Source organism: Podarcis filfolensis (assembly GCF_964270895.1).
Source record: "Podarcis filfolensis genome assembly, chromosome: 10".
In the NCBI taxonomy this organism is placed as follows: Eukaryota; Metazoa; Chordata; class Lepidosauria; order Squamata; family Lacertidae; genus Podarcis; species Podarcis filfolensis.
The window spans coordinates 63,685,995-63,713,956 of record NC_139612.1 but is presented as its reverse complement, the minus strand read 5'-3'; the positions used below and the strand labels follow the sequence as shown (position 1 = coordinate 63,713,956).

The following is a 27,962-nucleotide window of genomic DNA, read 5'->3' as shown; positions in this document are numbered from 1 at the left end:
GCCTGCTGGTGCCATGCAACCCTCAGGCCCACTTTGACAGGCAAGGGGAGCTGCTCACCTGTCAGTCATCTGACATCATGATGATTCGTTGGCCAAACTGACCCTGCAGAGGTTCTGAAGATTGATCAAAGCTGACCCACAAGGTGGGGGGGGGGAGTCTACTTTGCTGGTGCACTTCCTGCCATAGCTGTCAACTTTCAGATTTGAAAATAAGGGACCAGCAGTCTTGAAAATAAGGGATCAGCAGCCTCACCTGTCCCGGGGACAGTCTACGGGATATCTAACAATCCAGGATAGCAGCGGGAAGCAACGGGAAACGGCGCTGGAATAAGGGAATTTCCCGCCAAAAAAGGGAAGGTTGACAGCTATGCTTCCTGCATGCGCTGGCAGAAAAGCAGCGCCTAGTGGGAATGAGCTTGCCCTTTATCAGCTGGTGAGTGGTGGTCTGTGAGCTTCGTTCAGGTGCTCTGAGAGATGCCTGTGGTTCTTGTGCTGGAAGACGGGAGACGGCACACCCATCACATAAAATATTCATGTTGATTTTTAATTGTGATTTTTATTCCCTTCTTTCATTTCTTATACTGTCCTTTACTGTGCAGGAAATACGCAGGAAATAAGAGAAGCAATAAAAATGCATACGGCATCTAGCACATCCCATTACAATTGCTACAACAGACAGAAAACCCATTAAGTTACAGGCATGTCCATTTTGGTGGCCTAATCCGGCTCCAGTGGCAGTTTAAAAAAAAAAAACCTCAACAACTTTGGTTGGCCCTCACGGCCCTTCACTTCATCAAATCTGGTCGTCTTTGGAAAAAGTTTGGATACCCTTGCATTATGATTAAGAGGTCTGCCAAGACCCTTGGCAATCTTCAAGTGGCCCATAGCCTCCTAGTGGTGCAGCAATAAAACTGCTAGCACATTTTCAAAGCTAAGCAGGGTCTGGTGTGATTTCAAATTGGATGGGAGACCACAGGTTGAGATTCCTGGGTCGCAGGGAATTGGACTAGATGTCCATTGGGATCCCTTCTAACTCTACAATTCTATGATTCATAGGCAGAAAAGGCTGGGAACCGCTGCTCTGTGTAGGATATACTGTGTTTATACAAAGTCATACCATTGGACCATTTCAGGACTAGCCAATCTGGCAATTTCCAGCTGTTTTAGACTACAGTGAGGCAGCTGATTCTACCATGATAGGCTCTTCTCATTGCCACTATACTTGGGATTATATTAAGAATAGTCAAACCTGGGCAAACGGTACTACCTATCGAACTCGGAATACCTTGCCCTGTGCACCTCCTTTTATTCATGCATGGAAAATGGTGTGGAACATAACTATGACAGAAAAAGGCAATCTAACATACTGCACTGTGAGCTCTATGCCCCTTTTGATATTTCGCCTTATGCACTCCACGTACCAAAGACCTCAGACCCGATGGTTGTGGTGGATATGTGGAGAATGGGCATACAAGAAACTCCCTTCCAAATGGAGTGGGACTTGTTTCCTGGGATGGGTATTACCACCAATGTGGATTATGCCCACTAGTTCGGCCAAGCGTACACGAAGAAACGCTGATATTTCTCATATAGCAGGAGGAAGTACCCAAAGTTGGAGCGATACTGATGATTGGCCACCAGAGCGCATTATAGCCTATTATGAACCTGCCTCCTGGAATCCTGATGAGCTCATACAAGGGGCTCGAGATCCTATTTATAATCTAAACAGAATAATTCGATTGCAAGCAGTAGTGGAACTTGTAACCAATGCAACGGCCCAGAGTTTGAGACTTATTGCACAACAGTTGGATGAAAGTAGAGCCGCCATTTTGCAGCTGAAAATGGGAATGGATTATGTACTTGCCAGGCAGGGAGGCCTATGTGGAGTCTTGAACTTGACAGGGAATGCCTGTTGCTTTAACATTTCTGATAATGGTGAGGCGATCCGTGTGTTGGCCACAAAGATGGAGAATATAGCACATGTCCCAGTACAAACATGGGAAGGATGGGATATGGGATGGCTCACCAACTGGTTACCAAATGTCGCAGGACTCAAAGGGATACTATTGTCTTGCTTGTTTTTCTTGACGGTAGTAGTAATGGTTTTGTGTATGGTGCCATGTATCATTTCATGTTTTAGAAGTACAATTAGCAAGATGATTTCAAATGAAACTCTACCTCATATCATGGCCCTATACAGAGCTTTACCTCAGGAATATGATGAAGGTCAAGCTATCAAGGACACTTGGGATGAAGGTCCTTGAGCTTGAAAGGGGGGAATGAGGCATCTGATCATAGCCTGCATTTTTAATCAAGGCTTATATTTTGATCAGATTCCTGTATTCCAAAAATGAGCTTAAATTCACATGTTTCTTTCGAGATGGGAAACCAGCAGGCAAGGTCTTTGTCAGAGGCCCCTTTGGTTTATTGCGGTCATAAAACAGGCTGGGAGCAAAAGGTCACACTGACCATACAAATGATAGAATACAATCAATCAAGGTTGCAAAAACACTGTGCCTCCCATTAAACTTGAGCCACATCTTCCTAAGGTTAAAAAAGCAAGAGCTAATACAAACAGAGCTGGCTAGGGAAGAGGCCTCTCTCTCTCTCTTTGAAGCTGCTTTGAAGCTTCAGGGAATTTAGAAAACTTAGAGAACCTAGCTTTTATAAAGTTCCTTTTTACTTAAGAAAAGGTCTTTGCTTCTAAAAATCTATATATGTTATGTATGAAATATTGGCTTAAATGTAATTATGCAAAGGATTTAGAAAGTAAGAAATTATAGAATCATAGAAGAGTTGGAATAGACCACGAGGGCCATTGGGTCCGGACCCCTGCCAGACAGAGAGACGCCATCGGAGCACTCCTGACATATGGTTGTCAAGTCTCTGCTTAATGACCTCCAAAGAAGGAGATCTTTCATTGATAATGTGTGGGAAGATGAACAAAAGATCTGTTTTGGAGTGAATAGGGCAATAGGGCAAAAGATGAAATGTTAGTTAAGGCGCCTAGTCTAGGGCAAAAGGTTATCTGGTAATTAAGGTGCCTTGTAGAGGTTAATGGCTGTTTGCCAATTATAAATAGAAGGAAATATAGCTCTTTGTCTCCCATAAAAGGTAATAGGAAATGGGTGTATCTTTTATGATTGGTTCTAGCGAACAGCCAATAGGAATTTTAACCAGGCTGATTGGACAGAGGCAGCCAAAGGAGGAGCAAGGGGGCTGAGCTGAGGGAATATAAGTGCTGGCCATAATGGCAGGAGGCCAGGCCAGAGCTTGGTAACCATATACCACTGTGCCTCACATTTATTTGTCTGACAAATAAATTATTATTTTAATTTCTCTATTGCTGCGTTGAATATTTCATTCCAGCTAAGCATTAACCACAAGCAGGGTGCTACAACAGCTGCCATAATCTCTGACTATTGGCCAAGCTGGCATGGACTGATAGGAGTGGGATGCCAAGTTGCCTGTCCCTCATCCATTTAATTTAGTACTGTCTGCTAGTCGGCAGCTTTGCAGGATTTTAGGCAGGCCTTTCGCAGCCCAACCAGGGACACTTCCACGTGGCAGCTTATTGCCTTGCAAGTTTTTCACAGTGTCCACATGATGTCCTCATCAAAATGCCACTCAATGTCCTCCCCGCCCCCACCGGACACCTGCTTTAATCTGGATTTACTGTATCTGCCGGGGGTTTTCCTACTTAATCGGATTTTCCGCGGAAACATAAATCAGGATTAAATGGGAAAGTAATACCAGGCAGCAGTGTCTGGTGAGGATGAAGTTGTGTGGACACAGCACAGAAATTGCATGCATGAGCAGTGCAGGGTCCACCAAAAATTGGACCCAGGACCTTCTGCGAGCAAAGCATGTGCTCTACAGCCAAACTATGGCCCAAGGTTGTTGTTGTTTGGGTGTTGTTGTTCTTTAAGTGTGCAGTTGGATACAAAATGTGAAGTTCAGGGGGAGAGGGATGTGCAGTTGGGAAGCTGATGGAGTGCCATTGGGAAAACTGGGAAAATTAGACACGTTAGGCAGTATTTGTTTATCAAGCACTTAAATGACAGGCAATGTCAGAGGCAGCATGCTCACTGGTTAGAATGAGTTGAGTTTCCATTCTTAAAACAAACAGCCCAAGCCATATTAAACACCTTCTTATTTGAGGCCAGAACCTCCTCTTCTTCATTTCCAAGCAGGAGACGCTTTGAGGATAAAATGGAGAGGTGGGCAGGTGGGGAGAGAGAGAGTGCGTCACCTTGAGCTCCTTGGAGAACTTGAGCTCCTTGGGACGCAGGTGGCGCTGTGGTCTAAACCAATGAGCCTCTTGGGCTTGCCGATCAGAAGGTCGAGGGTTCGAATCTCCGCAACGGAGTGAGCTCCCATTGCTCTGTCCCAGCTCCTGCTAACCTAGCAGTTTGAAAGCACACCAGTGCAAGTAGATAAATAGGTACCACTGTGGCAGAAAGGTAAACTGCGTTTCCGTGCGCTCTGGCTTCCGCCACAGTGTTCTGTTGTGCCAGAAGCGTCTTAGTCATGCTGGCCACATGACCCGGAAAGCTGTCTGTGGACAAACACCGGCTCCCTCAGCCTAAAAGCGAGATGAGCACCACAACCCCATAGTTCCCTTTGACTGGACTTAACCGTCCAGGGGCCCTTTACCTTTTTACCTTACATTGGAGAAAAGGTGGAATATAAATGTAATAATAAACTTAATAAATTTTCTGGCGTACCTTCTGCCCTCTGTATCAACCTTTTCTGCAGCTAAAGGAAAGGTGCTTCATAATACCTCCATTCTTAGTGTGTGACCGGTTCCATGTTAATTAAAACACCCATCTTCATTTCTTTTCCAGTGGGCTTGGCCCCTCTGTCAAGTTGTCCTCCCGCACACAGCTCCCATCACTTGCCACGAGGCTGACGCAGTACACCTTTCCAAGAGTGGGCCTACAGGCAATTTGTTGCAGGCTGCACTTTATTAAACCCAATGTCCAATTTAACACACACTTCCTAATCTTTACTCTCCTAATCAGCTCCTCTTCATTTATTGTTCCTCCTCCCAACTGCCACCCTGGCAGCCTTTGTTCGGAGTTTTCCAAACCTCACATCAGCCGGCCCAGGACGCTGTTCTCATTAGTGCCTGTCTTCTGAATCGGTTCCGAATGCACCCCATCAGCTAGCCTTTCCTGAACACCTGATAAAAGAAGCTATTTCTGTCAATACAGGTCCCCTCCATCTCCCCCACTGCCTGCCCCACTTTCCAATTATCCCTTTTCTCCTTACAGGTTCTCCACTTTCTGCATCGACTCTCCACTGCCTCCTTGCCCCCTCGTCTAATATCTGGGTTTCATATCATCCCTTATTTCTACATTCTTTTCAGTGCACCCCGATAGAGCTAAATTCTGCAGCGTGAGTGAAATCGAAAACCAGGCTAAGGCAAAGCTGGGTCAGAGGCAAGCACACGGCAAAAAGAGAAAGGTTTCTTTCTGAGCTGGAGCAGGTATAATCAATAAAGGTAACGGCTTTAATCCCCATTGTTCAGCCCAGACACTGAGGTCCAGCTCCGAGGGCCTTCTGGCGGTTCCCTCGCTGTGAGAAGCCAAGTTACAGGGAACCAGGCAGAGGGCCTTCTCGGTAGTGGCACCTGCCCTGTGGAACCCCCTCCCTTCAGATGGGAAGGAAATAAACAACTATCTGACTTTTAGAAGACATCTGAAGGCAGCTCTGTTTAGGGAAGCTTTTAATGTTAAATAGATATTATTGTATTTCAATATTCTATTGAAAGCCGCCCAGAGTGTCTGGGGAAACCCAGCCAGATGGGCGGGGTATAAATAATAAATTATTATTATTATTATTATTATTATTATTATTATTATTAGTCTGTTGTTGTTTATTGGCATCCATCTGTCTTGCAAGACAATGGAGTGCGCCTCCAGGGGTGAAGTCAAACCACTGTGTTAGCAGCACTGACGTAACCTCCCAGGGGTGAGAGCCTGGGCAGTGTGTTTGGAGGTCCTGCACTGCCCAGACGACAAGACTCACCTCTTGGCTTCCCTGGTGTGGCCCAAAGGAAAGCAGAGCAATATGTTTGGCAGCAGCCTGGCTGCAAGAGTAGCCCGAAGGAGAAGAGTAGCCCCACACAAGGCACCACCCAGCCATCTTAGTGACTCTATTCCTGATTTGTGTAGGGTTTGCTCCTCAGCTTTTTCTCTATTGAAGATTTAGGACCAGAGTTTTCCTTCTGCTAGATTGGCTACCTTCCCAGGTTGCCACCGGTCTGTATTTATCAATTTCTACCCACACAAGCACCATCAATGAAAAGGAAGTATTACTGTTGTTGCTGCTGCTGCTGTTAGCATTATTTACCGTATTTTTCGCACCATAGGGCGCACCGGATCATAGGGCGCACCCAGTTTTTTGGGGGGGGGAATCAAGGAAAAAAATTCCCCCCCCAGCCCCAAAGAGCAGCGTACAGGCTGCGCACAACCTCTCCCTGCCGGAGGGGTTGCGCGTGGCTATGGCACAAGCCAAGGCAGCGAGCAGGATGGATCCCGCTCGCTGTTTTGGCTTCCCCTTTAGCCCAGTGCAGCTTCTCCCTCCCGGGAGAGACTGCGTGGGGCTAAAGAATCCATAGCCCCGTGCAGCCTCTCCTTGCCGGGAGACGCTGCGCAGGGCTTTCCTGGCTTTACCGGGAGGTGGGGGGATTCACCCACCTCCCGCAAAACCGGCAGAAGCCGCGCAACTCCTTTAAAGAGATCGCAGCTTCTCCTGGCTTTTCTGGGAGGTGGGAGAAGGGACTGATGCGGCCAGTCAGTCCCTTCTCCCTCCTGTGGAAAAGCCCGCAAGAGCGCACGGAGCTTGTGTGCAGCTCTTGGGGGCTTTTCCCGCCTGCCTCCCCCCTGCATTCGCTCCATAGGACGCACACACATTTTCCCTTGCTTTTTAGGAGGGGAAAAGTGCGTCCTATGGTGCGAAAAATACGGTAGTCGCTTGTTACCCAAAGGTCTCCAGGTGACTTACAACACATTAAAAAACGTAAATGCATCAGACCTTTATTGAAAAAAACCCAAAATAAAACAACCCTCATAATGGCCACAGGGAACTTAGCAGCACACTGGCAGCACAACAACACCGTCTCAGTTTATCAGAAGCCTGGGAGGGGGAAAGTAAGTCTTTACTTGGTGCCAAAGTGATGTCAATGAGGGCACTAGGTTGAACTTGCTGGGAAGAGCCTTCTGCAGATGGAAAGCCACAAATTGAAAAGGACGGCATAGGTTCATGTTGGGAGAGCTGTTCCAGAAAGTTAAAACAACAGTAGCTAAATTGGAGGCAGAGAACCTTTGGCCCTCCAAGTGTTGCTGGACTACAACTCCCATCATTCCTGACCATTGGCCATGCTGGCTGGGGCTGATGGGAGTTGGAGTCCAACATTATCCTGAAGACCACAGGTTCCTTCATCCATTACTGGCCTAGGGCGATGGGGTGGAGGAGTTAGTCCAAGCCCTCCTGGTGTAGGAAAAAAGACTGTTGCACAAATCGACCAAGAATCTTTAAGCACAGCTTTAAAAAGAAGGAATGAGACCACAAGTTGGGTGCTGTCCATCTCTTAGAGTAGACCCACTGAACTCAGTGTGTTTCTTTATTATTTTTATTTTTTACATTTATAGACCACCTTCGTCTTCCAAGGAGCTCAAAGTGGTGCACATGGTTCTTCTTCCTCCTCCTCCTCATTTCATCCTCACAACAGCCCTGTGAGGCAGGTTAGGTTGGCCCAAGGTCACCCAGCGAGCGTCTTGGCTGAGCGGGGATTCAAACTCTTGTCTCCCAGGTCATAGTCCAACACGCTAACCATTATGGCACACTGGCTCTTTAAATACATTAGTTTCAGTGGGTCTGCTCCAAGTACAACTGGTGTGGAATAGCACACCCATTGAGTAAAGAAGTTGTTTCCATTGGCCAAGGATGCCTTCTTCCTCTTATTATCTGCAATACAACATTCACAGTACATGCACACACTCACACACACAGAAATTCCTCCGGCCTGTACAGCTCCATGACTCAGTGGCAACTGAACCTGTACAACAGAAATAAGAATACTACCCTCTGGCCAGAACCTTCTGCACACACCTGATGTGTCCCAATCGCTGGTGCAACATGCCCAGAAAGGTACTATTCAGGAATCCTGTTTACATGCTTACCATACTGAGTCTCGATTAGATCACTATCAGTCTTGCACCTGTGGCCTAGTTCTTGCAGAAGGAATCGGTTGTGGCTACTCTGGCAGCAGCCTGAGAATGGCAGGTGATTGACTATTGATTATTGAATTTCTATACCGTTTAATAGATTAAAAATATCTCTAAAGGGCATAAAGAAAACTGAAGCAACAACGGACAGCGTAAACAAAGTTTTATGAAAACACACAGTTACGCATAAAAAAGGCACATCGATGCAAACATGCTAATACATAAAAATGAATCTCAGCTCATTTTGCTTCTAGCACACCTTCCCTCTCAAGCTCCAGGTCCTTGCCCAGGATCCAAACAAACTCTCAGCTCAAAAGTCTCACCATAAGAAGAGTTCCTGGAAACTGTAGACATTGCCCGAGTCCCCCACTCTCTGGTAGAAGAGGCAGGCTACTTGCTAATCACCTGATATTATTGCTTATTTATAGAGATTAATAAATGCATGGGGTGCTAGGGGAGAAGTACCTCTGGTGGGGAAACATCGTGATCCTTTTGGGGTAGTTTGGGCCCCACCAAAGCCCCACTCAGCTCTCACCTGTGGCTTCTAGAAGATGCCAGCATGAGACAGCAGCCACACCCCGGAAAGAAATTTGTCTGGCTGGCTAAACCAGGTGAGGGTAGGCAATGGGTCTCAAACCCCTGTTGAGTTAGGGCCTTCCCCTGCATGCAAAAGCAGACTCTGGCAGATTGACCAGTAAGGTCAATTGTGGGTCCAACGGTCAAGATCAGGGGTCGGCAAGGTTTAACAGCCATGGGCTGAATCACTCCCACGGAGATTGTCCGTGGGGCGGACTGGCACAGCATGATGCTGGAAATCACGTCTGTGCATGTCCGTGGTGCCGGAAATTGGTTCTGCACATGCCCAGACGCCAAAAATTGCACCTGCGCAGAAGCGATTTTCAGTGTCTGGACATGCGCAGATGCAATTTCCGGCGCCGCTCGGCGAATCCCCGCGCCACGCTGGTTTAGCACAGCACGGGGGGGGGGGCTCGCCGAGCGGGCAGCTTGGTTCAGGGACGGCTCGTGGGCCAGTAAAACGGTCTTCGTGGGCCGCACGTTGCCGATCCCTGGTCAAGATTGTTGTTTCTGCACGTGCTGTAGAGGGAAGTGAGGGGCAGGTGGTGCTTGTCAATCTGGGAAGGCAGCCCGTTTAAGATGAGGAAAACTCTGATCCTAAACCTCTGCTGCCTTGTGGGTTATCTTCAGGAGAAGGCAGGCTAAGAAGTAAACTCTACACCAGGGGTTGGCAAAGTTTACCTCGCCTGGGCTGGTTCACTCCCGCAGAGATTGCTCCGTGGGCCGGATTGCGTCTGCGCAGACGCAATTTCCGGCGTCTGCGCATGTGCAGACACGATTTCCGGCATTGCAGAAGCGAGTCTCCGCTCCGCACTGCACCAGTTTAGTGCAGCATGCGGGGACTCGCCATAGCTGTCAACGTTTCCCTTTTTTTAAGGGAAATTCCCTTATTAAGATTAGGATTCCTCACAAGAAAAGGGAAAAGCTGACAGCTATGGGACTCGCTGAGCGGGTGGCTCGGTTCGGGGGCCATTTAAATAACCCCTGTGGGCTGCTTGTAGCCCACGGACCACAGGTTGCTGACCCCTGCCCTAGACAAATCCGGAGCGAAGTCCCTGAGACAGTTGGATAGCTCCTTGTCCGCCTCCTTTCCTCTGGACCACATCAGTGAGGCCAAGGGGGGGGGGTCTTGTCATCTGGGCATCCCAGGACCTTCCGCACACACTGCCCAGGCTTGCGTCCCAGGGAGGTCACTTACACTTACAGAAATTCTAATGTAATTGTGGCTGTGAAAAGTGACCAGCCCTATAAGCTCGAGTCTTGCGAGGTCTGGGAAGCCGTGAAACAGAGAATGCAACTTGGACTAGAGCAAAGGTGAGCCGGGAAGGAACAGTGGAAAGGCAGAGAGGGGAAGCAATGGAAGAAGCAGGGATTTGATGAAACAGGTAGCATTGCAAAAGGAGAACAAAATGAGAGTGTGCTATTATTTTATTGGAAAGTGCTGCCCTCTAGCAGCTAGGTGCGGCATTTAGTAAGTATAGTAAGTTTATATTTGCCTTTATATTAAGTAGAACTGGATTTATATATTAATACCTAATATTGTTTTGCAACAATTGTAAAAGGTTGCTTGGCTTCCTTTGCACGCATTTCATCCTTAAATGAATTGTGACTGGCTATATGTTTTGCATTTACTGACATTTGTCACAAATGTTTACAGTTTTCATTCTTCCTCTTGCCTGTAAAACATGCCTTGTATCAAAGACCTTTGGCTAATTAAGCAATCTATAGCGTTTAAACAATCTATGGGAGGGGTGATGTTTTTGTCAGTTTGTTTATTATGGTATGTATTTTTGTGTTTTTATATTGCAAGCCACCCCTTGATCTTCGGATGAAGGGCAGTATAGAAATTTAGAGGATATGGATGATTGTAATGATGAGGATATGTGAAAAATTTCCCATGTGAGGATAACATTTCAAGCAATTATGCATGGTATGGAGACAGTGGGTGGAAAAAAGTTCACAGGAAATTCTCCAGTGGGTGCAAATAAGAGGGGCGGGACGGGACATGGAACTTGAAAGTGCAGGCCTCTGTTTGTAAAGAGTGGGGCAAAAGGAACTGGGGATGTTTAACCTGGAGAAGAGGAGACAGGGATGGAATCTAGTAAAGGGACCCCTGATCATTAGGTCCAGTTGTGGCCGACTCTGGGGTTGTGGCGCTCATCTCGCTTTATTGGCCGAGGGAGCCAACATACAGCTTCCGGGTCATGTGGCCAGCATGACCTGCATCCCTATCTGTTTAATCTGGAGAAGAGGAGACAGGGATGGAATCTAGATACATATAAAAAAACCACTGTGAAATGCCATCTAGTGTCACATTTGTATAATGCTCTTGAAGCGCACTTAAAACGTTATACAGTGGTACCTTGGGCTAAGTACTTAATTCGTTCTGGAGGTCCGTTCTTAACCTGAAACTGTTCTTAACCTGAAGCACCACTTTAGCTAATGGGGCCTCCTGCTGCTGCTGCACTGTCACTGTTTATCATCCTGCTTGTGGTTAACGCTTAGCTGGAATGAAATATTCAACGCAGCAATAGAGAAATTAAAATAATAATTTATTTGTCAGACAAATAAATGAGAGACACAGTGGTATATGCTTACCAAAGCTCTGCCCACTCCAGCCCTGATGGTCAGCACTTATATTTCCTCAGCCCAGCCCCCTTGCTCCTCCTTTGGCTGCCTCTGTCCAATCAGCCTGGTTGAAATTCCTATTGGCTGTTTGCTAGAACCAATCATAAAAGATACACCCATTTCCTATTACCTTTTATGGGAGACAAAGAGCTATATTTCCTTCTATCTATAAATGGCAAACAAGTAGCCATATATCTTACATTTGCCTCAACAAGGCACTTTAATTACCAGATCACCTCTTGCCCTTCTTGCCCTTTTGCCCTCCAAAACAGATGGCTAATGGTTTTAAATTTTTATCTTAAACAGAGGTCAGAGATCTTGGGTTCACATTCTCACACACCATCAATGAAAGATCTCCTTCTTTGGAGGTCTTTAAGCAGAGGCTTGACAACCATATGTCAGGAGTGCTCTGATGGTGTTTCCTGCTTGGCAGGGGGTTGGACTCGATGGCCCTTGTGGTCTCTTCCAACTCTATGATTCTATGATTCTATGAAATAAGAATCTAACATTTCTTACTTTCTAAATCCTTTGCATAATTACATTTAAGCCAATATATTTCATACATAACATATATAGATTTTTAGAAGCAAATGCCTTTTCTAAGTAAAAACTTCTTCAGTTTACAACCCCCTTTCCTGGCCAGTTGCTTTTCCCATTAGCTCTTGCCCTTTAACCTGTGGCTCAAGTCTCTAATGGGAGACACATGGTATTATATTTTGTTAAACAATGAATCCTACTATTTACCAACTCTTAATTAGTGCTTTTGCAGCTTGATTGTATTCTGTAGGGTCAGTAACCTAGTAACATTTGCTCTCAGCCTGTAATTCCCTTTTTACAACTTTGAGAATTTTGGCTCCTGCTATAAATCAGGGGGCCCTTGTCCAGGAGGATAAACATCTGCCAAAAGTCTTTTAGACAGCTGGTCTTCTGCCTGGCATTAAAAACACACAAGCATCTGCAAATATATATATATATATATATATATATATATATATATATATATATATATATAAGCTCATTTTAAAATACAAGTCTTGATCAGATGCCTCAACTGCACGATTTCTGTTCTCATCCTGAAGCAAAGTTCTTAACCTGAAGCACTATTTCTGGGTCAGCAGAGTCTGTAACCTGAAGCGTCTGTAATCTGAAGTGTATGTAACCCGAGGTACCACTGTACAGTCATACCTCAGGTTGAAGTAGCTTCAGGTCAGCGTTTTCAGGTTACGCTCCACGGTGACCCGGAAGTAACGGGATGCGTTAGTTCTGGGTTTCGCGGCTCGCGCATACGCAGACGCTCAAAATGACGTCACACACATGCGCGGAAGCAGCGAATCACGACCTGCGCACACGCGGGTTGCATTCGCTTCAGGATGCAAATGGGGCTCTGGAATGGATCCTGTTCGCATCCAGAGGTACCACTGTACTATACAGTGGAATCTCGGTTTTCGAGCGTCTCAGAAGCCGAACGTTTCAGAACCCGAACACCGAAACCCTGGAAGTACCGTATTTTTTGAACCATAACACTCACTTTTTTCCTTCTAGAAAGTAAGGGGAAATGTCTGTGCGTGTTATGGAGGGAATGCCTACGGGTGGCATGCCTACGGATTTTCCTCCTCTAAAAACTATGTGCGTGTTATGGTCGGGTGCGTGTTATAGAGCAAAAAATACGGTAATTGCTTCTCAATTGAAATTGCAGGCGGCCATTTCCGCCTCGGTTGTCAAACGTTTCGGAAGTCGAACGGTCTTCCGGAACAAATTACATTTGACAACCAAGGTGCCACTGTATTTGCAGCTGTTTACCTGAGTGAAAAGAGATATGAGGGCCATCTTCAAATATCTCAGGGGCTGTCACATGGAGGGTGGAGGAAGCCTGTTTTCTGCTGCTCTGAAGGATAGGACCCAAACCAATGGATTCAAGTTACAAGGAAGGAAATTCCGACTAAACACCAGGAAGAACTTTCTGACAGTAAGAGCTGTTTGACTGTGGAGCAGGCTCCCACAAGAGGTGATGGGCTCTCCTTCCTTGGAGGTTTTCAAGCAGAGGTTGTATGGCCATCTGTCCTGGATGCTTTAGCTGAGATTCCTGCATTGCAGAGGGTTGGACTAGATGACCATTACGGACCCCTTACTCTATGATTCTAAGTGTGGATAAGCCCACAGGATGTTTGTGTTACTGTGTTCCGTGAAGTGGGACTATTGTCATTTGTTCTTTCTCTTTGCTGTCTAATGCTAGAGAGAGAGGGAGCCATGTTGCAGTGCTCCGTGTGTGTATTTACAGTGGTACCTCAGGTTACATACGCTTCAGGTTACATACGCTTCAGGTTACAGACTCCGCTAACCCAGAAATATTACCTCGGGTTAAGAACTTTGCTTCAGGATGAGAACAGAAATCGTGCTCCGGCGGTGCAGCAGCAGCGGGAGACCTCATTAGCTAAAGTGGTTCTTCAGGTTAAGAACAGTTTCAGGTTAAGAACGGACCTCTGGAACGAATTAAGTAATTAACCCGAGGTACCACTGTATATATTGGGACGCGGGTGTCGCTGTGGGTTAAACCACAGAGCCTAGGACTTGCCAATCAGAAGGTCGGCGGTTTGAATCCCCGCGATGGGGTGAGCTCCCGTTGCTCAGTCCCTGCTCCTGCCCACCTAGCAGTTCAAAAGCACGTCAAAGTGCAAGTAGATAAATAGGTACCACTCTGGCAGGAAGGTAAATGGTGTTTCCGTGCGCTGCTCTGGTTCGCCAGAAGCGGCTTAGTCATGCTGGCCACATGACCCAGAAGCAGTACGCTGGCTCCCTCGGCCAATAAAGCGAGATGAGCGCCGCAACACCAGAGTCGGTCACAACTGGACCTAATGGTCAGGGCTCCCTTTACCTTTACCACTGTATATGTAAATAAAGCAGATTAGCCAAAATGCTGAGTTGCTGTGGTCTGTTACGCAAACTGCGCAGACTGCGGATCCCTAAGTGTGCTGGTGTCTGTTGGCATCGGTCACTGTGATGTTTGGGCAGAAGAAAGCTTTTGAAGCTCCCGAATGAACGACCAGGAGGGAGAGAACATGCTAGTTGGGCATGTGTCTCTGCCAGGGTCCTACTCGAGTGTAGGACAAGCTCCTGACATAGTATAGGTGGTTCTCAAAGGGGGTGGGGCATACCCCACCGGTGTGGCAGGAGTGGATGGCAAGCGTGACTCCAGGACAAAGGAACAGTTAAACATTTCATATAGTATAGTATAGTATAGCATCAGTGCCAGATTTACATATAAACTAAACAAGCTATAGCTTAGGGCCTCACTTTCTTGGGGGGCCCTCAAAAAATTGAAGTAAAAAAAACCCTGGATGTATATTTCCAAAATATAAGATAAAAAACAAATAAAATAAAACCTACATGCAGCAACAGTGTTTTGTGTTGTGTAGGATCCTATGGTGTAAGTAATGGCCTGCTAGCCTGATTCCTAAAATACCACTTCTTTTTAATTGTATTTCAGTTCAACAATTACTTTGATAAAGTACATATTTTGTTATGTGCAAATGGCTTGAGATACCTGTTAGGTCCATAAATTACCATATGGCATATATTCAACACAAAAAACAGGGACAATTTGTTCTTGACAAAGAACAGCTGGACATAGAAAGGGCCCCATTACCTTCAGTAGCTTAGGGCCTCATCAAACCTAAATCCAGTCCTGCATAGCATATTAACTGAAATATTTTCATTTGTTTGTTTGCAGAATATGGATACAGATCTTTTCAAAATGAGAGCAAGAGCATCAACAAGGTCAATCCTGGTTGCCATCTTTTGGTTTTCCGATGTATTTCTTAGCAATAAAAAAAATTGGCGTGCAGCGCGATCAAATTCTTATTTTTTAAAAAGCCACCACAGTAGTAGAAAAGCAGTTCTGGATTATGATACATGATACATGAAGAGCTTAAAAAGATATTTAGGAGTTCAATCTTTTAAAACACCACAGGCATTTTTGCTGGGTTTGACATCGAGTGACATCCCTAAGAATAAAAGGTATGTATTCCTTTACGCAACTGCAGCAGCCAGAATTGTAGTGGCAAAAAACTGGAAAACTGATAAAATGCCAGAATTATTAGAATGGAGAATCAAATTTCTTGAATTTGCGGAGACGGCAAAATCAACAACATCAATTAGAGGCTACTCTAATCAAAAAATTAATAAAGAGTGGGAATGTGTTAAGGAATACATGAAAACAGTCGGTGCTGGAGTTTAAAAATTAATATGCAAAAGTTTAAAAGGCGCAAGGAAATGGGATGATAATATATCAAGGATGGAATAAGAAATAAAGTGAATAAACAATAACAAAAAATAATAGGTAAAGAAGATCGCACACGGGTGGAGGGAAGTACTGGGTTGTGGGGGAGGGAGGTGAAGGGATTAATCGAAATTGTTAAAAATTGCTATAGTGTTTTAAGAGATTTAAATTTTTATATAAAAAGGGGGGGGGGAAGCAGTTTTCGGCTGTCCTTTGGCAGCCGGCAGGGGTCAGCAGCGCGTAGAAATGCTCCTCCTCCTACTCCGCCCCCGGCCCGGACAGGGAGGGAAGTTGCAATGGCTGCAGCTGCTTTTGCGAGAGGCGTCGGGCTCTGCAGCGCGCAGCTCGCGCGGCCGCTGCTCCGCACCCAGCGCGCCTTTACAAGGGGCGGCGGGGCGCCCGGGCGGAGGCAGCACTGCCAGCAAGTTCCCGCGGAGCCGAGGCTGACTCGCACGTGGCAGCAGGATGGGATCAGGTGGGCCGGACAGAGGAAGAATGGGCTTGTTTATTTGCATTTCTGTTCCGCTTTCCCCTCCAAAAAGCTCCAGGAGATTGGCATGCACGGTTCTTTCCCCCCTCCCCACCCCGTGCACCGTTCTCCATTTCATCCTCACAACCACAACCAGGCTGGTTAGGGATTTGAACCGTGTTCTCCCACGTCCTAGTCCCCGCTCTAACCACTGCTCCGCACTGCCTGTGATGCACGAACGGACCCAGAGAATTTGGGTTAGGGAGGTTTGCTTGTTCGCCTCCCTACCAACTGCTCATCTCTTTGCCAGGGTCAAGTTTCTAGTTCCTTCCAAGTCCCTTGAGCTTTTATGTCAACTGGAAAGAGAGTGAGTGGCATTTTATTGGACAGGGGAATTGCTTAGGGAGGGGGTGAAGAAACTGACCCTCCTCTAGTTTTTTTGGGGGGGCACAAACTCCTGCCATCTGTGACCATTGGTCATGCTGGCCGAGGCTGGTGAGAGTTGGGTTCCAGCAACAGCTGGAACATGTTCCCCCGCCCCTCATGCTGCGCGAATGACTTTTTTGAGGGTTCTGCTTTATCTCTTTTAAACATATGAGCATAGAGAATGGGCAAGATCCTGCAGTGAGCAAGGGCTAGTCTGGATGACCTTTGGGGACCTCTTCTGGCTTCAAAATTCTGTTGTTCCTGCTGCTGGGCAAACGTGCTCTACCTGCAGACGATGTTGATATGTTCTGCCGCTGAGCATGGTAGTTTACAGAATATATATGCGTGAGCTGAACTGGGGCAAGGGGCAAAGGTGGCACTTTAACGGTGGACTTTGAAAACCCTGTTGCCCAAATAAAACTGGAGCTGAACCAAAAACGTAGGCCTGCTTCCTTTTATGCTGCAGCCTAGGAGGCTCTAGGCTTTAGAAAGCTCTCAAGTTCTGCAAGCAAGAAATAAATGACTAGAACACTTACTTCTGGGTTTGCAGTGTTTGGGTTCCAAGTTGTTTTGAGTGCCAAGGTGTTTGAGATCCAAGGTACCACTGTACTCATATAATTTTTAAAACACTCTTTTTATCCCTACATTTGAAGATTAGATAGTAAGAATATGGGAACTGACAGAGTAGAATTAACTAACGTTGTAGGAGTTTATATTGGTGTAATAAGACAATGTCCAACCCTATGAATTATTGGGAATTAAACAACAGCAATTGGTATACTTAATGTTCTTTTGCTTTGTGGCTGTTGGCAACTCTGCTTGTTCGTTAGGTATTTTTTATCTCGTGGAGAGAGAAAAACAACTTTCTTCCCAACCATGTGAGCTAAAGGTAAAGGGACCCCTGACCATTAGGTCCAGTCGTGGCCGACTCTGGGGTTGCAGCACTCATCTCACTTTACCTGCCAAGGGAGCCGGCGTACAGCTTCTGGGTCATGTGGCCAGCATGACTAAGCCGCTTCTGGTGAACCAGAGCAGCGCACGGAAATGCTGTTTACCTTCCTGCTGGAGCGGTACCTATTTATCTACTTGCACTTTGACGTGCTTTTGAAGTGCTAGGTTGGCAGGAGCAGGGACCGAGCAACGGGAGCTCACCCTGTCACGGGGATTCGAACCACCGACCTTCTGATCGGCAAGTCCTAGGCTCTGTGGTTTAACCCACAGCGACACCCGCGTCCCATCCATGTGAGCTAGTTAACATATATGGGATGCAAATGTGATGTCTCTGGATGCTTGGCTAGAGAGCTACATTTTTGGTCCATGGGTTGCAGAAGGTCACTGTTTCACTTCCTACCATCTCCAGGTTGGACTGGAAATTTCCCTCTGTGAAATCCTGCAACGCAACTTCCAGTCTAGCTGCCGCATCACATTAAACCACAGTTAGAAGCAAACCGTGGTTTAGCGTGAATGCATGCCCACAGTTTCATGATGTAATGTGAATCATATTTTTACCGGAGAGGTTACATGCACATTGATACAACATAATCCTTTGTTACCCACAAATCTTAACACGGTGCAGACAGCTACGTATGAAAGCGTCTCTCATAAAAATTATATTTCACAGGAACATTGTTTTGAACAATCCTCTCAAGAGAAATGCACTTTCACTCTCCATGATAAGCTCCCTCCGTGAGGATATTCTGCGTGATATTGAAAGCACCGACCTGAGAGTCATTTTAATTTCAGGTATTTTGCTCATAAAACCTATGAGGGTAGGTATGTAACTTTGGCTTTATATATTGTAAACCGCTCTGTGAACCTTGGATGGAGGGTAGTAGAGAAATTTAATAGATAATAATAGTAATAGTGATGATGATAATAATAATAGGGTGGGGAAATTGATATTACAAAACCTTTCAAAGAATTTGTTCCACCTTGTCATCCTTTAACAGTCTTTTGACTAAGAAGAGACTTGTCTTCACTCCATCTCTGACACCTCCATCTATTCACCCCCAGATTCCACCCTCTCCTACATCTCTTCACTATCAGATCATATTTAATTTCTTCCCCCTCTTCGGACAATTTTTCTCTCCTTTCTGCTTTTAAAGCATCCTTACGATTTCTTTATTTGGCTACGTTTCCATCTTGCTTTGCCCCCAGAAGTTATTGTGCTACTTGAAGGCGAGGGGCGTCAGTGGGTACCAGACTGCAAAATGGCAGCTGCTTGAAGGCGGGGTGCATGGCGTAACACAAAATGGCTGCCACATCTAAAAGAACAAAAGAGGCAGACCTCCACAAAATGAACAGGGCTTTCCCCCTCAGAATGGGAGGATAGGTGGGTGTCTGGTCCTGGCATCTAGTGAACCGTGGGCATGCTGAACAAACAGGAAATGGAGGACTGCAGGTTCCCCATCTCTGCAGTAATGTGTGTGTCGGCCTGTCGTTTTCTTGGCAAGGATTTGGTCATGTCGAGGATACAAGATGCACATAAAATTCTCTTGCTTCCTTTCACATGCCTTCCCCCACCCAGGAGAAGGTCCCGTTTTCTCCTCTGGGCACGACTTGAAGGAACTGGCGTTTGAGAAGGGTGAGAAGCACCACAGAGAAATCTTTGAGACCTGCTCTGAGGTGAGATGGTTCACATTGATGCTGCCACTGTTAAAGAGCTCGCCTGCCTGGAGGCAGTTTATCGGCTTCCCATCATGCCACAAAATTTTAATTGGATGGTCTGCTCAAAAAAACAACAACACACACGTTAAAGCATTGCTTGATCTTTCTGAAGGTAGAATCAATGGAATAACATCTGGCTGAGTGTTGGCAAGCGTAAGAAACTGAGTAGCTGGTTATCCTGATGAACAGAAGACCCAACTGCTTTTATCCTGATGAACAGAAGACCCAACTGCTAAGATCTGCCCCTTGAATAGAATTAGAGGACTGTTAACTTGGAACAGGATGGTCCGAGCGTAATTTTGAGATGGGTTAGGGGCCATAGATTTGAGAGGTTTTCTGTATTTGACTAGCAATGCATCGGTGTTGTATTTTTAAATGCATTCATCTGCCTTAACGAAAGTCATAAAGGATCTTGTCGTTAGAAGAATACGGGTGACACTTTTCCTCAATAATAAGGATAAGAATAAGATTTATATACCACCCTTTATCCAAAGATCCCAGGGCAGTGTACAACATTTACAAAGTAATTCACATAGCATAATAATAAAGGCAATAAAACAATCACATCATAATAGTCCCCCCCATTTAAAAAGCCATGGATTGTCTAATAATGGCTGAAGGCCTGCGTAAAGAAGAAGAGTTTGGATTTGATATCCCACTTTATCACTACCCGAAGGAGTCTCAAAGCGGCTAACATTCTCCTTTCCCTTCCTCCCCCACAACAAACACTCTGTGAGGTGAGTGAGGCTGAGAGACTTCAGAGAAGTGTGACTAGCCCAAGGTCACCCAGCAGCTGCATGTGGAGGAGCGGAGACACGAACCCGGTTCCCAAGATTATGAGTCTTAGCGCTCTTAACCACTACATTCAGTGATGGTTCCTGGTGAGCCTCTCTGGGCAGAGCATTCCACAAATGGGGAGCCACCACAGAAAAGGCCCTTGCTCGTGTTGCCACTCTCCAAACTTCTCTGGGAGTGGGGGCACAGAGGAGGGCCTGAGATGCAGGGTTTGGGTCGGTTCATATGGGGAGAGGCGGTGCTTAAGGTATTGTGGTCCTGAACCCTGTAAGGCTTTATAGGTCAGCACCAGCACTTAAAAAAACTGCTTGCTTACAGGTCATGACGTTGCTCCCCAAGCTACCTGTTCCTGTAATCGCCAAAGTCAACGGCTTGGCCACGGCCGCCGGCTGCCAGTTGGTGGCCAGCTGCGATATTGCTGTGGCCAGCGAGAAATCCAGGTTCGCCACACCGGGAGTGAACGTCGGCCTGTTCTGCTCGACGCCTGGAGTTGCCCTGGGGAGATCTCTCCCGAGGAAGGTGAGACTCTTCAAAAGAAGGATTTTGTTGCTGTACTTTGTTCACTTGTTGTACTCGCTGCAAGCAGATAGTCCCCAAACACAGTGGTCATGTTGGCGCCTGAACTACAGGGGCTTCAGAACTGTGGGTGTGCCATTGTCAGGGCCGGCCAAAGCATTAGGCGGAGTGAGGCTGTTGCCTCAGGCAGCTGATTTAAGATGTCTTGAGAAAGGCAGCCGTTTTCATTTATTTATCCTGTGCATTTTGACTCCCACGGAGAGGCACACTTGTGTGACATTCTGCCTCGTGCACTAAAATAACTTGGTCAGCCTTCGGTTGAGCAAGGTGGGAGGGAGACATTTGCTGTTCTGCCTTGGGCAGCAAAGTTTTGGGCTCGCCCCACTGATTATTAAATGGTAAGAATTTGCCTGTGGTCTGGCAGTATGTGTACAGCGACTTGGTCTCCATGGGCCAGTCATCCATGTGGGGCTCTTCTTATTCCTCTTTTCTCATCCCATGGGATTTCCCAACATGTATGTACTACGGCCCCCAACCATATACTATGATCTTCCTAGTGCAGGAGTGGGGACTCTCTGACATGAGGTCCAAAAGTAGCCCTCCAAACTTCTCTGCCTGGCCTCATCACTCCCCCCCCCCCAGCCACTCTCTTAACTGGCCTTTCTTCACACCTTCCCTCAATTTCTTTTGACGGACTAGAAGAGGGCTTCCCATACTTGGGTCTCCGGTTGTTTTGGGACAGTTGAAACATCTTTTTTTGGTCTTCTCCAGTTGAGCCAAAATGGACTTATGTGCATGCATTACGGAAAGTAACATACAAAGGTGCATTACATTAGGGGAAATTGATTTGCAAAAAAAAATGTATATATTAGGCAAAACTGCAAACAAACATGCCTATTTGGAGAAATTTGCATTCAAATGCTGGTGAATTGTCATGAGGACTTCAAAAGAAAATTGTGAGCTGATGTGGAGAACTGTACTTAAAACTGGGACAATGAGAAACCGAGAGAAACCAAAGTAGATAGATTTCTCCATCCCTATACACCACTCTGTCCTCCAACAGAAGGACACAGCCAGCGGGTTCAGGAAAAAACCCTACTACAACTCCCATCATCCCTAGCTAACAGGGCCAGTGGTCAGGGATGATGGGAATTGTAGTCCAAAAAAATCTCAGCTGGCAACCCAAGCTTGGGAAGCTGCGTCCTTGAAGTCTGATCATGATTCTTGCTTGCCTGGATGAAGACTAGAGATGGATGAGCGAGCAGAATCTGGCCCATTGTACATTTTGCATTCGCCGCTCTGCCTGCGTGGCCCTTAATTTCTTTGTTTTTCAACAATTCTTTCCAGGTTGCGATGGAGATGCTGTTGACGGGAGAGCCTATGACCGCCCAGGAGGCTCTTCTGCACGGGCTCATCAGCAAGGTGGTCCCAGAGGACAAGCTGGAAGACGAGACCCTGAGAATCGCCCGCAGGATATGCGAGAGCAGCCGGCCTGTCGTGGCTCTGGGCAAAGCCACCTTTTACAAACAGATGGAGCAGGATGTCAGTGCTGCCTACAGAACGGCCTCCCGGGTCATGGTGGAGAACCTGGCCCTGCACGATGGACAGGAGGGGATCAAGGCCTTCGTCTCCAAACGCAAGCCGGCCTGGTCGCATTCCTGAACCGAAACCTCTCATGGGACGACCAGCCTCTTTTAAGAGCCAAATCGATTGAGATCGTCGTAGCTGGTGCCTTCTCTCTCTGAAAATCCTAGGGACTATCATCTTGTTAAATGTGATCCCTTGATTATGCAACAGGTCCGCCTTTGAAAATTGACGGTCTGTCTGACACACATTGATTTGTTAATCTGTAAAAGTGCAATACCAAACAGGAAAGTGATGCTTGTTGCAATATCGAAACAAAGTGGATTTTAATTCAGGCTTCTTTCGATGCTATGTAGATATAGGGATATAAAGAACTGCCTTGACACTGAGCCAGACCATTCAGCCAGTACTCTCACAGGCAGCCTCTTTCTTCTTCTGATTCTCCTCCTTGAGTGTTGTTGTTTTAACTGGAGATGCCAGGAATCGAACCCAAGGCCTTTTGTGCAAAGCATGCCACTAGCCTTAGCTGCTTTCTGAACAGCATGCCAAGTCCCACTCACTCAGCACTGTGGAACCTTTTAAAGAACTGTTGTCTACATTAGCTAGTTATATCTGATTCAGATGATGGGGGACCTGTGGCCTTCCAAGACGTCGGACTACAACTCCCATCAGCCCCTGTTGGCATGGCCGATGGGAGTTGTAGTCTGTCAACAGCTCAAGGACCACAGGTGCCCCTTCCCTTGTTTTATGTGTTGGCATCTTTGCTACTAAACCAGCTCTGAGTCTGCAGTCCTTCCTGTCTTCCACCATGGAGGAGAAGAGCTGAGACTTACCTCCAGTTGCTGTGGATCAGAAAACCCCCTACACACATGTCCCAAAGTTATATCCCGAGTTATACTGCCACATTCGTGCGGGTTTTGGAAGCCAGTCTTGGATGAATAGTAGGTTATCAATAGGCAATTATTGGAAGGGGGAGAGGGGTGTGTGGCCTGGGCTTCCCCAACCTAGTGCCCTCCAGATGTTGCTGGACTACAGCTCCCATCGTTCCTAGCCTGAAGGGCCTGCAAACAGGGGCGATAGGAGTTGCCCTCTGAGGACAGCAGGCGGGTGTAGGCAGAGCCTTGGGAGCCAGACTAGAGGGGAGAGTGGTTGGAGAAGCTCAGAAGAAATGCATTCCTGTGGGAACAGGACCTGGATCAAAAAGACAATGACAAATGGCTACCAGGTTTGCATTTTCAGCAAGGAGCTTCTCAGCAAAAAATAGAGAATAGCTCCAGAAATGCTTGGCAAATGGTTCTTTTCTTTTGGAAGGAGTTTTGAGGAGCCCCTGACTCCCCATTCCCCTCGCCTTGATCTTTATTAGATCTTGGATGAATCGCATAGGAGTTTTGCTGACAGCAAAGGGTTTACCCAGCTGTGATCTTCTTGGCTGCTGCATTGCATCTGGATAGAGAACAGATGTGATTTATTTCTCCAGCTAACCCTATAAACATATGATGTCAAAAACCGGGATGTTTGCACCATCTTCCCAGAAAGGCACAGGTGAGATGTATTTCTGATAAGATCTTATCACAAGGCACCGCACAGGAAACCCCAGCAATTGCAGTTGCAGCTGCTTGACTGTAAGCTGAAAGGGGTTCTCTGAATCACCTTTGTAAACTGGGTTGCTTTGCGTTTTGAAAGGAGGAAGTGAGCTACTCCTTGCATGGTCGCCAGAGGGCGGTATCCATTCATGTTGTAATGCACAGTGCCTTTTTCGGTCCTGTATGGTTTTTTTAGCTTCCCTGGTCCGAGTCTAGGAAACAATAAAAAGCCAAGTATTTTAGTGTCATCTCTGCATGCACCAAGTTCTTCGATCGTTAGCTGTTTCTGATTTCTAAAAGGTGTGAGTTGTTCTAAACAGCTCTGAATGTTGCAATAGGACCAGCTGCGATCAGTGACGCTCAGGCCAATCTAGAGCATGAATGGGGTCTGGGGAGAAGAGGAGCCGTAGGAAACGGCCTTGAAATGATTCAGGCTCTTGGTCCATCTAGCTCAGTATTGTCTATTCTGCACTGACTGGCAGCGCCTCTCCAAGGTTTCATGCAAGGGGCAATAATAATAATAATAATAATAATAATAATAATAATAATAATAATTTATTTATTTATTTATACCCCGCCCATCTGGATGAGTTTCTCCAGCCACTCTGGGCGGCTTCCAATCAAGTGTTAAAAACAATACATCATTAAATATTAAAAACTTCCCTGAACAGGACTGCCTTCAGATGTCTTTTAAAGATAAGATAGCTGCTTATTTCCTTCACATCTGAAGGGAGAGCGGGCGCCACTACCGAGAAGGCCCTCTGTCTGGTTCCCTGTAACCTCACTTCTCGCAATGAGGGAACCGCCAGAAGGCCCTCGGAGCTGGACCTCAGTGTCCGGGCTGAACGATGGGGGTGGAGAAGCTCCTTCAGGTTTACAGGACTGAGGCCGTTTAGGGCTTTAAAGGTCAGCACCAACACTGTGAATTGTGCTCGGAAACGTACTGGGAGCCAATGCAGATCTCTCAGGACCGGTGTTATGTGGTCCCGGCGGCCACTCCCAGTCACCAGTCTAGCTGCCACATTCTGGATTAATTGCAGTTTCCGGGTCACCTTCAAAGGTAGCCCCACGCAGAGCGCATTGCAGTAGTCCAAGTGGGAGATAACTAGAGCACGCACCACACTGGCGAGACAGTCTGTGGGCAGGGAGGGTCTCAGCCTGCGTACTAGGTGGAGCTGGTAGACAGCCGCCCTGGACACAGAATTAACCTGCGCCTCCATGGACAGCTGTGAGTCCAGAATGACTCCCAGGCTGCGCACCTGGTCCTTCAGGGGCACAGTTGCCCCATTCAGGGAGTCAGCTGGGATAGCTCAGTTGGTTAGAGGGTGGTTCTGATGATGCCAAGGTTCCAGGTTCAATCCCCATATGAGACAGCCGCATTGCAGGGGGGTTGGACTAAATTAAGGCTACCAGATTTTTTTTCAATGAGCCCGGGGACACTTTTCAACTTCAGTCAGAATGGATGAATTTTGTCAGGGGACTGATTTGTAAATCTGGGGACTGTCCCCAGGAAACAGGGATGTTTGGTAACCTTAGACTAGATGTTCCTCATGGTCCCTTTCAACTCTACAATTCTATGATCCCATGGCATTCACACAGCCTTAAGTGGAGATGCCAGAGATTGAATTTGGGGTTGTTTGCGTGCAAAACCGATGCTGTTCTTCTGAGTTAACGGCCCTTGTGTAGCTCAGTAGCAGATCATATATTTCACTGGCAGATCCCATTTCAGCTGAAAAGTATCTCGGCTGGGCTGGAGTAGCAGAGATCCAGAGAAGCCAACTTCTATATATATTATATTATAGACAGCATCTTAAAAAGCAGAGACATCACCTTGCCGACAAAGGTCCGTATAGTTAAAGCTATGGTTTTCCCAGTAGTAATGTATGGAAGTGAGAGCTGGACCATAAAGAAGGCTGATCGCCGAAGAATTGATGCTTTTGAATTATGGTGCTGGAGGAGACTCTTGAGAGTCCCATGGACTGCAAGAAGATCAAACCTATCCATTATGAAGGAAATCAGCCCTGAGTGCTCACTGGAAGGACAGATCCCGAAGCTGAGGCTCCAATACTTTGGCCACCTCATGAGAAGAGAAGACTCCCTGGAAAAGACCCTGATGTTGGGAAAGATGGAGGGCACAAGGAGAAGGGGACGACAGAGGACGAGATGGTTGGACAGTGTTCTCGAAGCTACCAGCATGAGTTTGACCAAACTGCGGGAGGCAGCGGAAGAGAGGAGTGCCTGGCGTGCTCTGGTCCATGGGGTCAAGAAGAGTCGGCCACAACTAAACAACTAAACAACAACATGTATATTAGCTCAGGAGTGAGCCCCATTAAGTTCATTAAGGCCTATAGCAAGGATGGGGAATCTGTAGCTCTAAAGAGGTTATCGGGCTCCCAACTCCCATCAGCGTGGCCAGTGGTCTGGGATGATGGGAGTTGTAGTCCAACAGCATATTGTGGAGCACAGGATCCTCAGGGCTACAGACTTCGGCTGCAATCCCCTAAATGCTATTGGGGAGCTCTGCAAGACCTTGTGTCGTAAATCCATGAAATCTTTGATGAACCTTGAACCATTTTTTTTCTGGGGCACCCTAACATAGGGCTGCCTCATATGTTGCAAGTTCCTCCCATCGGACCCTAACACTTGATGAAACACGCATTGTGTCGGCTTGCTGGTTGATTAATACCACCAACTGCTTGGTTAAAATCACTTCCTAATGGAGCAGCCTATAAAGGTTCCCCGGAGATCTTTCTGGAGATAGCAAAAACACAGCTGAAAAGCGGAACTGATTTTATCGGTTTCCCTTCCCATTGGATCTGGAAAAAGAACAATGGGGTATTTGTAATTCAGTTTTTGTGCAGAGTCATCCCTAATGCCTCAGGGCAGGTGGAGAAGAATTGCCACAGCTTTTATTTGCAACGATCTGATCAATGCAGATATATAAAACAATGCCAGCTTTAGGTTTTTCTGACTCCAAGCCAGAGCTCCCCCCCCCCCTGTGTGTTCCATAAACAAACACTAACAATGTCTTTCTGTTGTGTGTTGAACCTTGGCTACTCGATTCAAGCTTCGCGGGTGGTGTTGGTTGTATAACAGGTTTATTAAACGGGGCTATTTACAAGTCCCTGACAGGGCTCCTCACACAGGCCTGCATCAGGAATTCTCCTAGTACAACAGAACAGAGAGGGGGCAGCCTAGAGTGTTTTGCAGTGGGGTAGGACACAGTTTAATTCCCAGCGATGACCATTCAGGATTTTTTTGCCATACTGTGGAAACGTTGAAAGCAATTGTGAACTTAATGGTTTTGGGTGAAGGTGGGTGATAGCCGATGCAACGGGTTAAGCTGCATGGGCCGTTGATTTCAAACATTCAGTTGCAAGGTAAAATTCAACATAGCACCACGGACATTGCTCTGTCAGTGCAAGCATTCATGTTTCCCTGATGGAAATACAGTGGTACCTTGGGTTAAGTACTTAATTCGTTCCGGAGGTCTGTACTTAACCTGAAACTGTTCTTAACCTGAAGCACCACTTTAGCTAATGGGGCCATCCTGAAGCAAAGTTCTTAACCCGAGGTACTATTTCTTGGTTAGCGGAGTCTGTAACCTGAAGCGTCTGTAACCTGAGGTACCACTATAGCTCCGCTTAGAGATTGGGGGGAGGCACAGGAGGGGAGAAGTCCGATTGTAATAGTTTAAAGTCCTTTAAAATAAAAAATAAACACATTTTTAAAAAGCGAAGTGATCATTCTGTGATATTATGGCATGGGTAGGCAACCTAAGACCTGGGGGCCGGATGCAGCCCAATCGCCTTCTCAATCCAGTCCGTGGACGGTCCGGGAATGAACGTGGTCAATAATGCCAACACGGACTGGCGGCAGCTCTCCAAGGATCCAAGCAGGGAGGTTTTGCATGGGACCTTCTGCATGAAAAGCAGATACTTGCTCCTGAGTTACGGCTCTTCTGTAATACGATGTGGCTTTTTCACAAGCAAAATGAGCTTAGCCAACTCTCAATGTAGGGACACAGGCAGACACCTCCTATTGAGTCAGACCATTGGCCCTGCTGGCTCAGTCTTGTCTACACTGGCTGGTAGTGGTTGTCCAAGATTCCAGACTGGGGATGTTCCCAGCCCTGCCTAGGGATGCCAAGAGCTGAACCTGGGACCTTTTGCATGCAAAGCAGTGCTACTGAAGCGAGGCCCCCGATC

The 27,962-nt window shown here is 46.7% G+C and overlaps 1 protein-coding gene across 4 annotated transcripts; it reads left to right on the top strand.

Moving 5' to 3' along the window:
• Positions 1 to 15,981: 15,981 nt before the first annotated feature.
• ECHDC3 (enoyl-CoA hydratase domain containing 3) lies at positions 15,982 to 24,002 on the top strand. 4 transcript variants are annotated; one of them, XR_014538778.1, is made up of 6 exons: positions 15,982 to 16,189; positions 18,231 to 18,352; positions 19,137 to 19,234; positions 20,390 to 20,590; positions 21,935 to 22,821; positions 22,869 to 24,002. XR_014538778.1 is itself a non-coding variant. In XM_083573147.1 (6 exons), the coding sequence occupies exons 2-6, from the start codon at positions 17,394 to 17,396 to the stop codon at positions 22,247 to 22,249; spliced, it is 1,095 nt and encodes a 364-aa protein (XP_083429273.1). In that variant the 5' UTR covers positions 15,989 to 17,056; positions 17,098 to 17,393; the 3' UTR covers positions 22,250 to 24,002. The 4 variants fall into 4 exon arrangements, 3 of the variants coding, with proteins under 3 accessions (XP_083429273.1, XP_083429272.1, XP_083429274.1); XM_083573147.1 differs by adding an exon at positions 17,098 to 17,707 and having other exon boundaries at positions 15,989 to 17,056; positions 18,186 to 18,352; positions 21,935 to 24,002; XM_083573148.1 differs by adding an exon at positions 17,098 to 17,718 and having other exon boundaries at positions 16,000 to 17,056; positions 18,190 to 18,352; positions 21,935 to 24,002.
• The last annotated feature ends 3,960 nt before the right edge of the window (positions 24,003 to 27,962 follow it).